This window comes from Vombatus ursinus, unplaced genomic scaffold (assembly GCF_900497805.2).
Source record: "Vombatus ursinus unplaced genomic scaffold, bare-nosed wombat genome assembly UNPS02014807.1, whole genome shotgun sequence".
Classification (NCBI taxonomy): domain Eukaryota; kingdom Metazoa; phylum Chordata; class Mammalia; order Diprotodontia; family Vombatidae; genus Vombatus; species Vombatus ursinus.
In genome coordinates, this window is record NW_020954585.1 from 51,062,272 (window position 1) to 51,078,154 (window position 15,883).

At 39.6% G+C, this 15,883-nt stretch overlaps 1 protein-coding gene across 4 annotated transcripts in view; it reads right to left on the bottom strand.

Annotated features, from left to right (window-relative positions):
- The window catches only part of LOC114052350 (kinesin-like protein KIF19), an 88,135-nt gene that overhangs the window by 29,283 nt on the left and 42,969 nt on the right, over window positions 1–15,883 (bottom strand). For all 4 annotated transcript variants that reach the window (XM_027874909.1, XM_027874907.1, XM_027874908.1 and 1 more), the window contains 3 exons: window positions 15,637–15,811; window positions 12,962–13,118; window positions 2,814–3,084 (listed from right to left, as the gene is read on the bottom strand). In XM_027874909.1, coding sequence (XP_027730710.1) covers window positions 2,814–3,084; window positions 12,962–13,118; window positions 15,637–15,811 — 603 coding nt within the window. The remainder of the gene's footprint in view (window positions 1–2,813; window positions 3,085–12,961; window positions 13,119–15,636; window positions 15,812–15,883) is intronic.

Here is a 15,883-nt window from a genome sequence, read left to right on the forward strand (position 1 = left end):
CACTGGTCAAACAACAACTGGAATAGTCGCGTTCAGTTTTGTAAATTTTTTTTTGGAAGTGGGTATCTCAAATATATATTACCTCAGCTAGGTTACAAGTGCATTAGCCACTACATGATCCCACTCCTAAAAAGCAGAGAAACTTTCACTTGCTGCCTCCAACCTGGGCTAGTTAATTCCTCCTTAGGAAGCCCCTCACCCTGATCCTGGGAACACCTCCAGGAGTTTTGTATTGGTGTCAGACTTAGTGCAGACACTCAATTGACAGTCTTGCTAAAGCTCAGAACTCCTAAACTCAAGTGATCCACCAGCTTCAGCCTCCTCCAGTGGCAGGGATTATAGGCATGTGCCAACACACCTAACCTTAAATGTGACATTTTTGGAGGGAGGCTTACCAACTAAAGTATACTCAGGAACTGGGTGATAATCGAGAAATTACAGGACCAATAGTTGAAGAAACTGGCGAGGTTTAACATGGAAAAGAAAAGAATACAGGAGATATTATATCCTTTTTTAAATATCTGAAAAACTGTCATTTGGCAGAGGAATAGACTCATTCTGGTTTCCTCCACAGAGAAAAATTAGAATCAAGTACAAGTGAGAGGGAAGCAGATTTTGTCTCAATAGTATGGTATAGTAGAGACAACAGTAGCTCTGGAGTGAGAGGAGCCAGCTTCAGTCCCTCCACCTCTGATGCTTACTACTGGTGTGACCTTAGACAAGTTACTTAACCTTTCTCTGCCTCAGTTAACTCATTTGTTTTTGTTTAAGTTAACTCATTTGTAAACGAAGAAGGGGAACTAGATGGTCTCCGAGTTCCCTTCCAATTCTACATCTGTGAACCTATGAACTTTCTAACAGTGATAGTTGCCAAAGTTGATTAAAAAAAAAAAAAGATAGTGACAAATGCTGGAGGGATTATGGGAAAACAGGAAGATTACTGTCTTGTTAGAGGAGGTATGAACCCTGTCTAGCAATTCTGAAAAGTAATTTGGAACTATGCCCCCAAAAGTTATTAAACTGTGCATAGTCTCTGACCCAGCAGGACCACTCCTGAGTCTATTCACAAAAGAGATCAAATGAAGATGAAAAGTACCCAAGTGCACAAAAATACTTATAGCTTCTCCTCTCATAGTGGCAAAGGACAGAAAACGAAAGGGAGGGTGGTGCCCATCAATTGGCAAATGGCTGAAAAAGTTATGGTAGATGAGTGTGATGAAATACTATTGTGTTGTTGGAAATGATGAGGGGGATTGTTTCAGAGAAACTTGGGGAAACTTGAATGAACTGAAGAGGAGAGATAAGTGAGCAGAACCAGGAAAACTATAAAATGACAACAACATTGAAAAGAAAAACTTTGAAAGGCTTAGGAATTCTGATCAATGTGATGAGAAATCACAATTCCAGAAGATCCATGATGAAACATTCTACCTGCTTCCTGACAGAGAGGTGCACAGAGCACAGAGTAAAACATACTTAGTTTTTTGGACAAGTCCAACTCAGAAAGTTGTTCTCCTTGATGATATATGTTTGCAATGGGGATTTGTTTTTCTTTCTCAATTTGGGGTGGGAAGCAGAGAAGGCAGATTTTCATGACTGAAATAAATAAAATTCAATTAAAAAAAAAAACCACTGCCAAAAAAAAATAACAACTACCTGAAAATAGAACGAGCTCTCGTAACAAAGCTGTAATTAGCTACTCATTGCAGGAAATGTTCAAACACATGGATGACCCTCCATCAGAGGTACTATAGAAGCCACTGCCAGATGACCTCTAAGGTCTCTCCCAACTCTACCAAGATTCTGTAGTTCTATAATAGTGGCAGAAGAAGGAACAGGCACTAGGCATGTGGGGAGTGGGCAGGGAGAGAAAAATATTACCAAATTTAGAAATGAGGTGCAGAAAGTTATAACCAGGGGCACTGAAAAACAACTTTGCCTAGTTTAGAAGTTTGCCTGAGGAAGACATGAGAAAATGCATCTCTCCCTTCTTTGAAGAGGTGAGGGACTGTGGGTATCATGTTGATATGTTGGTTAGATTTGCTCTATTGCTTTGTTTTTCTTTTTTATTTTGTGTTAAAAGGGATAGTTCAATGGACAAGGGCTGGAAGAGAGATATTCAGGAATGAAGGTGACATAAAAACATCAATAATAATTTTTTGAAAAAGAACTTTGCCTAGAGTTGGCCCTGCCATTCAACAAAAGACCACCTTTTACTAAAACAAAGAGCAAATCAAATGTGAGCCCTTCAAGGGTTGAACCTATTTTTTCATTTTGTGTTTGTGTCTCTCAAGTCTAATACAGTGGTCATCTTGTAACTTGTAAGTGCTTAAAACATTTTCGTTGGATTATTGGATTGAATTGGGCATTCACAGAAGGGAAAGGACTTAAGAGCTCTTAAGTAATCAGTTTACATTCCTCAAAAAGTCTGAAAACGTACTTTTGTATAGTTTATTATGATTTTGAGGGAAAATATGGTGAAAGTTGCTTGCTCTTCACCCTCCCAGATAGCGCCATCTCTTGCTCTCCCCAAAGTGCTCATTTTCTTGGAATGAAGTCATTAACCTTGGTTTGTTGCATCTTTTCCAAGTGGTTGTCATGGTTACCAGTGATAGGTCACTAATGGAAGGATTAAGACACAGAAAAATGCCCAGCCCAAGCAACTGAATTCTAAACGTGAAGAAAAGGAAATATTCAGAATGTGACTTACAGGCAGGCTTCCTGAGCCAAAGATAAAAAATAAAATAAAATAAAAGTCAAAGTATTTAACTGGAATTAAGTGTTGGCTATTGAGCAAACAGTCTGAGCTTTACCCTTTATCAGCTCCCGCTGCTGCTGGATGATTTCCTCACAGAGAAGCCTGTGCTGATGGTACCGCTGAATCACAAAATCCTTCTGGCACAAAAGGTTCTTCTGGTACAAGTTGTTTGCCTGAAGCTCTGTGTTCTCCACCTCCAGCTCATGAGCTTTACAAAGAAGCCTCAGCACCTCCCTCTGGTCCTTATTAATTATTTGTTTGGGTAACAATTTCTCCATCTGGGAGGCTTTCTTCTTGGTGTTGGCTAGGCGTTGCTCCAGCCCAGCCTATGGAAGAAAACAAGAGTTTGGAGGGAGATAAATCATAGCAACTCAGAGGATATAGTTTGGGTAAATTGGATTGATTTGAATCCACAACTTTAATTGATTCAGATATCTGGTTGAGATGCTTAAATGTGTTCATACTTATATGCATCCTCTATCTAGTATGGTATTTTTTGGTATTTAATATGTTTTGCTATTTTCGCAATGAGAAGTAGGGTGGTGAGGATGGAATAAGTAGAAAGCTGGCTTCAGAGTTAGGGAGACCTGGGTCAAGTCTTACCTCGGACACATACTAACTATGTGATTCTTGGCAAATTATTTAATCTCTGTGCATTAGGCAACTCTAGGAGAGACAAGAGTTCTTTGCCTGGGTCAGTGGATGGATTTCAGAGAATTCATGAACTTAGATGGGGAAAAAAATCATTATTTTCACTAAATTTGAACTGAAATTTAGCATTTCCTTCAATTATTTAAAAATATTATTCTGAGAAGGGATCAATAGGCCTCACCACATTGCCAAAGCAGTCCATGACACAATAAAAGATTAAGAAACTGCTCTGAGACTATAAATTGCAGAATAGGTGGTGGAGAAAGACCTGGAGTTCTTCATGCTAATGAAATCACGGGTCTAAAAACAACAGCAGCAGCAACAATATAAACTTGTTATCTGGGCTGCTTAAGAGCCAGAGAAATTAGATCCTGACAAATGGGCTACAACAGTAGCTGCTAACCTTTTCAGGTATGAAGATTCCTTTTTTATGTCAAATAATTTCACAGACTGACTCTCATAATAGTTTTAGTATTAGCATCCATTGATGCTAAGTGATTTTTAACTGAGTTAGTAACATTGTGATGAGACTCCAAAGCAGCTAAATTTGTTTCCTGATCAATAATATTTTGAGAGGCAGAATGGTTGGTGTAGTGGCTAGGAAATGGGACTTGGAGTCAGTAAGACTTAAGTTCGAATCCCACCTCAGATACTACCTGTGTGACCCTGAGCAAGTCACTTAACCTGTCTATGCCCTAGTTTCCTCATCTGCAAAAATAAAAAGGCTGGATTTTATGGTCTTTAAGGTCCTTTCCATCTCTAAATTTGGATTAGCCTGTATGTCTAAAGTGATCTCACAAAATAACCACCTGCTTGGACTCAGAGCAGATTGAGACATATATATATTTTTGGACAAGGCCAGTGAGGGAATTTGTTTTGCTTAACTTTGCATATTTGTGGCAAGAGTTTTATTTTTCTTTCTTTTTTCAGTGGGGGTGAGGTGGTAGGGAGAGAGGATGGATTTCATTAATTTTAAAAAAACAAAATTTAATTAAAAATAAAATAAATCTATGATGCCATGATCCTATGATTGAAGAAAATACGCCGTGAGAAAAAGTAGTCATGACTTCAGTAATGTTTTTAAATAAATTTATATTTCATGGCTCTCACAACATTAACTTAAATTTGAAAAATAGTCATATACATGAGATATTTTATTTGTTCAGTACAAAAAAAAAGTCTATTTGTTTATGTGTGGCTTCACATATAAATGCGCAGACTCCTTGAAATAACTCCCAGACAACCTTCTCCTTCCTCCAACACACACACAATAGGTAAATTGACTACAGATTAGGAGCCACTAATGGATAGAGTGTTAGACCTGGAGTCAGGAGCTCCAGACATTTACTAGCTATGTGACCCTGGGCAAGTCACTTAACTTCTGTCTGCCTCAGTTTCCTCAACTGTAAAATGGGTTATAATAATATCCCCCACTTCCCAGGGTTGTTGTGAAGATAAGACAAGATTAATATTTGTAAAGTGCTTTGCAAACTTTAAAGCACTATATAAATGCTATCTTCTTCTTATTATTATTATTAAATGAAACTAAGACACAGGGAGAGCTTTTGTGGTAAAACAAATATGTGACCTGCAAATCTTTGAAGTTGGAGATAATGCTTTTCAAGGCATTTTTAGCTCATCCATATAGCTGTTATGTGAGATAAAAGCTGCTCATTTTAATAATAGGAAGTTGCCAGAAACTTTTTTTTCTCTTTCCTAAAAACAGCCCTGTAAGCACTTTAACTAGCAGACTGAAGTGTCATCTTGCTTAATTTTTGCTTTTTTTTTCTCTGTAAAGTGTTGGCTTGGTAATTCTCCAAAACTGCACCAACAGTTAAATGATAACAGCTACCAGAGAAGTGGCTCATCTTCCCAGGGAACTAGGTGGAGGAGGACCATGCTCTTTGCAAAGGGGGCACGTAGAGATTAGCCAAAGCTACACATCGTTTCAGCTGCTGGGCTGAACTGAAAGATACAAATATAGCAAGTTCTTTTTGGTAGGCTGAAAAGAATTCAATATCCAGCAACAGACTCAGAAATTCTTACTAAATTCCTCTAAAGAAAATGTTTTCAGTGTAACACCAAGTTTCTTCTTTTTATTTGAAGTTTTTATTTTTACATTTAATTTTATGTCACCTTTATTTTTGAATGTATCCCTACTCCTTTCCCTACCCAACCAATCAACAAACATTACTTGAACACCTACTATGTGCTAAGTCCTGAGAATACAAAAACAAAAATAAAATAGTTCCTGCCCTCAAGAATCTCACATTCTATCAGGGGAAATAAAATATACCTATGTAGATATACAAGGCCAATACTAAACAGACTCAGTGTAACCTTGAATGGAAAGTTATCAGCACTTACAGTGAACCAGTAAAGGTCTCCTACAGAAAATAACATTTGATTTGAGTCTTGAAGAAAGTTAGAGACTCTAAGAGGTGAGGAAAGGCATTCCAGGAGTGGGAAACAGCCAGTGCAAAGGCTTGGAAGTAGAAAATGGAACATTATGTGTGAGGAGCAGCAAATATGGCTGGATCATAGAATATGTGGAAGAGTAATAGGTAACGAGACCACAGAGACAGTAGGTGGTGAGATTGTGAAAAGCTTTAAAAGCAAAAATAAGAAATTTATATCACTGGAATCTATTGATTAAGAAGGTGACATGTTCAGACCTGTGGTTTAGGAAAATTGCTTTGGCAGCTGTGTGGAAAGGATGGATTAAAAGAAGGATAAGCTTGGGGGTGGGGGAAAGCTATTGCAATAGTCCAGGTAAGAGGTGATATGGGTTTGAACCACAGACATAGATGTGGTGTCTGTGTGGGTGGAAAGAAAAGGAAAAATGTGAGAGATATTAGGGAGATAGATAGAAACAACAAGTTTTGGTAATTAAGTGTTCATTTTAAATGAAAGAAAGTGAGGAGTCCGGAATGACACCAAGATTGAGAACCTCAGTCACTAGAAGACAGGGATTCTCTTAAAAGTAATAGCAATAGAAATGGGGGGTGCTTGGGGGGAAATAAAATGAGTTCTGTTTTGGATATGGTAAGTTCAAGAAGTCTCTGAGACATCTAATTCTAAATGTACAATTGATGGCTGGTAATGTGAGACTGGAGCGAAACTATGGCTGGATATATAGATAAACCCATGGGAGCTGAGGAGTAAATGAGTGTAGAGAGATAAGAGAAGAAGGGGATAGGCTTGAGGTATACTCAGTTAGTGGAAATGAAATGGATGGTAAAATAACAAAGAAAGCTGAAAATAATTGCCAAGAAAAAGCAATGTCATGAAAACCCAGAGAAGAAAGAGACTCCAGTAGCAGAAAGTGGTCAATAATGTCAAATGCTGCAGCGAGGTCAAGAGGGATGAAGATGCCCTCTTTGCAAAGAACATTGCCATTAAATTTGGCAATTAGGAGATCATTGATAACTTTGGAGAAAGCCATTTCAGTTAATTGAGGAGGTTAGAAGCCAGATTATAGAAAGTTAAGAAGTGAGAGTAAGAGGAAAAATCAAATGTAATGATTTTATTAAGGAGTTTGGCTGAGAGATACAGGATAACAACTATCAGAGACCAGAGGATCTAATAAAGGTTGGTTTTGGTTTTTTGTTTTTTGTTTTTTATAAGGGAGACTTAAGTGTGTTTACAAGTAACAATGAAGGATCTGACAGAGAAAGATTGAAGATTAGCAAGAGGGGAAGATAGAAGTCATCATCTGGAAAAGACAGGAAAAAATGGGATCATAGGCCCATATAGAGGAGTTGGCCTTGTTGAAAAGATGAGCAACCTCATCAGAGACTGGAGTAAAGAGGGAAATCATGAAAGATGACGTCAAAGGATTATGAGATGAAAAGGAGGAGTAAAAAGGAGGTTATCAGCAAGTGGTCTTGATTTTCTTGGAAAAGTGTACTTTGAGTTCTTTAGTTGAGAAGGTAAGGAAAGGAAGTGCTTTAAAGGCTTGAGGAGAAGAAAGAAGGCTTGAAACAGTCACTAGGATAAGTGGGATGGCAAATTAGAAGTAAATTTCTAATTTCTAATTAGAAGTAAAAATTTTGTCTTGCTGCAGTGAGAGCTGCAGTTGAGATTTGATAAGATAAATTTGGTGGGAACCCAGTCCATTTTCATTTAACTATTCTCAAAATGTTTCCAAAAGGAACATTTGACTCCAGAGATAGTAGATACATAGTGGTAGTGACGTAGTGACCAAGTAGTTACTGGAGGAGGAGAAATCATCTATTGGAGGAAGAGTTTGTGGACCAAATTTCCTGGAGAGAAGACAGTTCTAGGATCTAGCAGACAAGTAGGAGTAGAGGTGGCAGATGGTTGGAAGAATGCAGTGTTGAGTTTTGGCAAGGTGTGAACAATCTGACAAAGGTGCAAGGGTTATTACAGGATAGTATAGAACTGAATTGGTTCACTATGGGGTCAAGATTGGGAGAGGAAGGACAGCATAGGCAGGCATGAGAGACAGAGATGATGGCCTGGGAAAGTAGTGGAGGATTGGAGGATATGGTGAGGATAAAGAACAAGTTTAGAAGTAATAGTCAGAGATGGAATGATAGATTATAATCCAATAAAGAAATTTCAAAGTTATTGATCATGGATATAGAATACTTGTAGATGATGGAAAGACCATCCCTGTATGCACCTGAGGTAGAGAGAAGGAATAGGTCATGGGAATTGAGTAGATTAAGGAAATGAGAGGTTAGGGTATTTGAAAGAACATCAACATGTATGTCCCCTAGTATGAAGGCAAGAGTTGAGAAGAGGGGGAGTATGAGCCAGTCACTGGACTCACTGAGAAAAGAGGGAAAAAGTCCTTTTGGTTAATAGATAATACACCAGGATCTGAACTGCATGATAAATTTGGATAGAGTGAACCTTGAAAGAGAGGTTGTTGAGTGATGGTGGTAGAATATGAATATGGAAGTGGCAACGAGAAACAAGGAGTATTCTAACTCCCTCTCTGGGGCAAGTGAATCAGAGGATATGAAAAATGCACCCAGTACTTGGAAAGATGGTCAGGAATGCAGTGTCATCCAGGGAGGAGTGGGGCAAGTATTGGTGACCACCAAAATACAGAAGGAGTATGACAGGAAGAAGTTTAAGATCAGAAGTTTGTTCATTATGGAGCAGGAGTTTCAAAAGACATGGTAGAAGAAGCAAGAATTTTAATGAGTGGTGGGGGTAGGGAGAGGAAGACTGGGAATATAGTGGAGGTAGATGGGGATGGCAGTGGGATGAGGAAAGGGAGGGAGATCTCATATCACAGGGAATGAGGGAGTGAGAGAAGGTGAGAGCAGAAAGAATAAAAAAAGAAAGAGGATTAAGCAGTTTAGCAAAACTAATCAACATATCAACTGAGTCTAACAGTATATGAAGTGTTCCATATCCATAGCCCCCTACCTCTGCAAAGAAGGGAAGGAAGACAGCATTAGCTTTCTCTTTTGAATCATTTATTTTTAAAAAGTGATATCTTTTGTTGCTATACCATCTGCATTTTCCAATGTTTCCCATACTATCCCCTTCTCAGAGACCCATCCCTTATAACCAGTAACCCTAACTTTCACTTTTATTTCTGAATCCTCCTTTAGACTCATTCAAAAGTGAAGCTTCTCTTCTTTGCCTTAAAGACCAGAAAAGGCTCGGTTGGGTGCTTCATTAGGGCATTAAGACTTCCCTAAAATGCTTTCTGGAAAATTATACTAAATATTCCATACTTATACAGACCTGCTCTTATTCCTTTCATGTGTAGCATTGAGAGTATGTAGCACAATGAGAGATGCAGGGATTGGAGGGCAAAATGAAGATGAAAAATAAAGAAAGGATAGGGAGAGATGAAATGATTGGGTATGATCCAAGAAAGGAATGGTCAACCTAACAAAGTTAAAGGATACCAAATATCACCATTGATACCTCCTTTAGGATTCTGAGAAGATCTCTGATAGGGAGTAAAGTACCCTCATCCTGTGTGCTTGGCCCACTGACACCACACTGAAAATGGCTGATTGATTCATGTCATTTGGAATGTATGATGGAGTCATGGCTGGTGTAGACCTGAGCAGAACCCTTAAATGTGGTCCTCAAAAGGGAACAGACAGAGATCTAGGGAGCTAATTGAGACCCAAACTAAGAGAAGTTAGCCCTCCCTCTGTGCCTTCCCATAAGCTCCTGCTTTTTTACATGTAGAACAGTGATTCTATTTACCCTACAAAAAGGGTCTTGCACTGACCACTGAATTCTGGAGACTTGGACTCTTGGTATGCGATAAAGCATAGCTGTGGTAAAAAACCACACACCACTCCACATCACCTGGAGCCTTTTTCTGGACCCTTCCTGATCACCTACGGCTAAAAAAGGCTTTATAGGAACCTAAAATATAGATCTTGAGATGACACAGTCAATAGCTCTCTGAGAGGCATAGAGATAATGCATGTGATGACTGGAATATCTGTCAGGCACCTGATCCATATAGGTCAGTACAGTCCTTATAATATTTCTCAAACATAAAGATGTCAAGATCAATATTAAAAATTTCTAACCATTGGAGCTGTCCAAAATGTAAATGGGCTGGCTGCCTGTGGAGATAATGAGTTCCCTTTTGGTAGAGGTCTTCAGATGGAGGTTGGATGACCACTTGCTAGGGATATTGTGGGAAGGATTCATTTTTGTAGCTAGGATGTACCAAACATTATCTGGAGTCTCTTTCAACTGGGGGGTTCTATCAGTGTTCATTCTCAGAAGGTAAGGGACATGTCATACATATATTTTACCTCCTACCTATCTAAAGGTCCCAGTCTATTGATGCAAGTACTGCCCTCAGGGTAGTGAAAGGCCTTAGTCAGTACACATGACACCATGAGCCTAGAAAGCAGAGTCCACAGGCACCCTTCCTGTAAGAGCTGCAATACCATAGCCTATCACCAGTCCAGTAATACAGGAGGAAGATTTTCTGTGGTGATACTGGTACTCTCATTTCTTACAATGACTTCTGCTATAACCTTGGATGGTCACAACTATTACTATTCCCTGGATGTTGCTCTCCCAAGAGGAATGAAGACACTTACTTTGAGTGAGTCAAACAACATCCCCAGTGGATCACAGAAAATACTCCCCCTAAGAGAGAACTTCCCCAAAGACTATAGCTGCTTCCACACATGGAAATGAAAGTTCCCACTTCCCTAACCCTCTCACACTTAGTCATTCAAATCTATAACCTACTGATGCAGAATGATGGGGTGGGGCTTGTTTCACAGGGACCTGCACCTTCTAGCTACTGGGTACCTTTTATTTTTCAAATAAGCTTTTATTGATAGTTTTTGCTTTTATATCCCCTGCTGTGTCCCTCTCTCAACCCTCCTCTCAGAGGTTTATCCATTATATTAAAGCATAAGAAAAAGAAGAAGAAAAAATTCCACAAAAACTTATCAACCATATTCATATCTATCCTCTATTTTGCAAATAGTTAATAATAGCATTCTTATGGCACTTTAAGGTATGCAAAGTGCTTTTAAAATATTATTTCATGGGTGCAGCTAGGTTACGAAGTGGATAGAGCTCCAGTTTTGGAGTCAAGAGGACCTGAGTTCAAATCCAGCCTCAGACACTTGACACTTACTAGCTGTGTGACCCTGAGCAAGTTACTTAACCGCAATTGCCTCACCAAAAAAGCAAAATATTATTTCATGGAAATATGTTTTGCATGACTTCTCATGTATAACCTACATAAAATTGCTTACTGTCTCAGGGAGAAGAGGGAGGGAGAGAATTTGGAATTCAAAATTTTAAAAAACAAATGTTAAAAATTGTTTTCACATGTAATGGGGGGGAAATAAAATATTAAGAATGAAAAAATATTATCTCATCGTCACAACAATCCTGGGAAATAGGTGCTATTGTGATCCCCATTTTACAGATGAAGACACTGAGGCAGACAGTGACTGAGGCTGGATTTAAACTTACATCTTCCTGACTCCAGGTCTTGCATTGTACCCACTGAGTCACCTAGCTGCAAAGAGGTGGGTGGCATATACTTCTACAGTCCCTAGCCCTTGGACAAATTCAAGCTCTATGAAATGGGATACCACCTGCTAAGTCACACTGGCCTGACAGGGGGCTAATACTGACTAGCATATGTGAGAATTTAGTAAGTGTGCAAGCAGCAGTTCATAGTACCATGTAAAGGGTATCCACTCAGAGGTGAGAGGACCTGGATTCAAATCCTACCTCTGAGGTTGACCTTCCTGCGTAACCTTGGACAAGTCACTTAACCACTCTGATCATCTATTTTTTTACCTGTAATATGAGAGGGCTGAACTGGACACCCTCTGAGGTCTCTTACAGATCTCTGATCCTATCACCCAAATCAGATTTCCAGAGCTGCCAGCTTTGTTTTTCATTTGAAATCCCCTGTTGCCTGCCCCACACACCATTCATTGCATTGTTCCCTATTTAAACATCTGTTGTACAAGTGGTTGTTACCAGACAGTTTAGCACTTTGGAACTAGTGGAAGAAGGGACCTCAGAAGTCATTGCATCCACCCTCCTTCTATTACAAGTAAGGAGACTGAGGCTTGGGAAAAGTTAAGTAGCTGGCCCAAGGTCCCACAGCTAGCCAGCAGAGTCAGGAGCTGAACTTAAGTCAACTGACTCCAGAAATACTTCATTATTCACTTTTTCACATACATTTCATTTTGTGATAGATGATTAATTAGACCTCTATTTTATTCCAATCAGTATTCAGTTTGATATGATTCTAAAAGGGTAGTGATTATAAAATCTGTTTATTAGGCCCCAGAGCTGTGAACTGTAGATAGTAAATTCACTTGCTTAACCACAGGAAGCTAATTAGAGGACCTCCACCCATGTTTTTGCCTTATTGTGGTGACCAAGCCCAGCATGGCAGAGGTGACTCACTGACATGGAAAATCCCCTAGCTCTTTTTGCCCTCAGTTGCTCAACATGGGGAAATGGCCATGAGCATTGGCGAATAAATGGCCCTGTTTGCCAGCCCATGGTCTGCCTGTCTATCAGCCCATCAGCCCACGTGGATGTTTTGACATCTGTCTATCACTGCATCGAATGAGTCTGCTTGTCAGTTTGGTAGGACCTTCTGAAAGGCCAAGATAGGTCTGTCAAGATCTACTCATTAGCTCAGTCGGACCACCTAGAAGGTCAAGATAGGTTTGTCAACCTATGGGATTCTGTATTTTATGTAGACCCTCCTAGAGGGTCACAGTCAATATCTATCTACCAATGAGGCTTTGTATTTTCAGTTTGCTTCGTCTGTATTGTCCTGGTATCAAGCACTGTACAATAAGGGGGCATCTCAGATCATGAGGAAGATCTGAGGTCCACTTCATTAGAGGGCCACGGACCTTTTAATAAAGTGCTATTGCCTCAGAGCTCTGCCTCAGTTTCCTTTCTTGTAGACTGGACAATTTTGGACCCCACAATTTTCTATCTTCCCAGTTAGAGTATAAGCTTCCTGAGGGCAGGGAACCATATTCTTCACAATACCCAGGACAGGAAATTACTCACGTATCCTCCTACCTTTAGGGCTGCTGTTTTCCGTTGCTCTGCCAAGAGCATGTTAATCTCCTCTCTGGCCACCGAAACTTCATGAGGTTCATTAGACTCTCCCTCCTCTCCTTCACCATCAGCCTCCACATTCTCCTTGTGAGCCTGATGGGCCTTTTCTCGTTCCCAGCTGCACCAAAACCAATAAATGGGAAAAAAATCAGGCACCAAAGAAGCGAAACAGTCTTAGCATAAGGCAGTCTTAGTATCAGAGGCAGAATTTGAACTGGGGTCTTCCTAACTCCAAGCTTAATACCAATAATTCAGATGTTTGTCAATGAAGGGTAAGAGAGATGGCTTTAGTGGATGCAACAATCAGGGAAGGTTTTTTTAAAGGCCTGAACATAAGGGGAAGGAGTCTATAGAGAGGGAAAGATCAAAGGTGCTCAAAAGAAAAGGAATGTGAGTTACCTTATACACCTATGGCTAAGGGGAAACTTCTTAACAGAAGAAGGAACAATAGTAACTATAATCAATAAAAGAGACAATTTTAGCTAACTAATTATAAAAAGATTTTGCATGAATACAATCAATGCAGCTCAAATAAGAAGAGAAACTGTTGTTTGGGAGGGGAAAATTTCACTGCAAATATCTCTGAAAAAAAGTTCTGATAACCATCTTAAGTAGGGAATTGGTACAAATGTACATAAATAAGAGCCATTCCCCAATAGTTAAGTGGTCAAATGATATGAACGAGCAATTTTCAAAAGAAACATAAATCATCAACAATATCTGAAAGTGTTTCAGATCACTAAGAGTAAAAAATGCAAATTAAAAACATCTCCAAGGTTTAACTTCACACTCATTGTAAGAGGACCATGACATCAGGGAGATGACATGACTTGGAATTGACTTTGATTTGAGTGAGGGAGGACTGTGCAAGGTCACCAGCCTCACTTTCTCCTCCAGAGCCATCTGGGTCCAGGGGCCAATATCGATCAGGACGACCAGAGATGGCCCAGGATGCAGTGGGAGATGTGCTTGGGCCATTAAGTGGTGCTTGGGCAGGGACCTATTGTTGTCCAATCTATGAGCTTCAGAGTGAATTGGGTTTAAGGCTTGGTCTTTGAGAAAGAAATCTATCCAGGGGCAGCTAGGTGGCACAGTGGATAGAGCACTGGCCCTGGAGTCAGGAAGACCTGAGTTCATGATATGTGAGTATCATGTGTGTGTGTGACCCTGGGCAAGTCACTGAACCCCAATTGCCTCACCAAAAAAAAAATTTAATTAAAAAAAAACTTGCAAAATGCAGAGAATTGGAAAAGTTAAACATATTTGGGGCAGTTAGGTAGCACAGTAGATAGAGCTCCAGCCTTGGAGTCAGGAGGACCTGAGTTCAAATCTGGCTTCAGACACTTGACACTTACTAGCTGTGTGACCCTGGGCAAATCACTTCACCAAACTGCCTCACCAAAAAGCACAAAAAGAAAGAAAGAAAGAAAAAAAGAAAGAAAGAAATCTATCCAGTAAACCCCAGAGAGAAGAAGGAGAGGGAGAGGGAGAAGGAGATGGGGAAGAAGATGGGGAGGGGAAGGAGATGACACTCACTGGATTGACAAAGATAACAAAACAAGAAAATGGTAAAGGTTGGAGGGGCTGAACACATTTTGACATATTAATGTAATCGCATATTTTTACACCATTAGAAATGACAAACATGAAGAATTCAGAGAAACTCGGGAAGATATATGAGGAAGTGAAGAAGACCAAGAGAACAATTTACATAAAGGAAATAAAGGAACCTTACATAAAAGAAAACATTATCAACAGTCATCAAACTCTGATCAATGCAAGGACCAAACATAACTTCAGAGGACTTGTGGACGATACACAACTCTTTCTCAAAGAGATGGGAGACTGTAAGTACAGAATGTAGCAGTGTTGACAGATATTGCCAGTATGTTGATTTGTTTTGCTTCTTTATTGCAAAAAAAAAAATCTTTATTTATCTCCTCTATGGAGGAGGCTAGGGGAAGGTATAGAAAGTTATTGGGAATTGACAGCGACATAATAAAATAGCAACAATAAAACATTCATTCCTGAGGCTTTTGATGGATGGTTAAATTGTGTGAATGGGGATGGCAGTCTATACACAGTATAATATTAACAATAAGGCTGCTAATGAGAAATAGTGTAGTGAACAAAGCACTTGGAGTCTGCCTGGAGTTTGGACACTTGGATTTTATTACCATCTCTGATACTAGCTAGATGACCATGAGCCAGTGACTTGATACTTCTAAACCTCAGTTTCTTCATATGTAAAATGGGTAGCGATATTTATACTACCTACTTCACAGAGTTGTTGTGAGTAAAGAACTTTGTAGTCTTTAAAATGCTGTGGAAATGTAAATTATTGTAATAAGTCAATGTGGATGAGTTTTCCAGTATTGGGTCCACTTAATTCTTATGTAACATGGTTATATCATGTGAGAGGGGACAAGTCCTCTGACTTCAAATCCAGCATACTTTCCCCTATACCATGCAAGGGTAGTTTCAAACCTATATTTTCTGATGCTGCCAAACCCAGTGCTCTTTCCAGAAGTGACTGTGATCATCACCGAGACTCAGAAATTACACCTATGTATCACAGGCAATTCTATATTCTGTGACCTGTCATCGGCACATTACAGGACCACAGCTGTACTTACTCTGCAATTGTCAAGAGGTGCCGGGAAGTATCAATATGCAGCTCAATATTTGTGTTTTCTAATTCCATAAGGCTCCGTCTCATTTCCATCTGCTCTTTGAATGCACTAATCAGTTGTCCCCGAATCTTATTCATCTGCATTCGGCTATCTTCCTCTGAGTCATGATGGACCTCTGCTATAAAAGAGGGAGAGAGAGAGAGAGAGAGAGAGAGAGAGAGAGAGAGAGAGAGAGAGAGAGAGAGAGAGA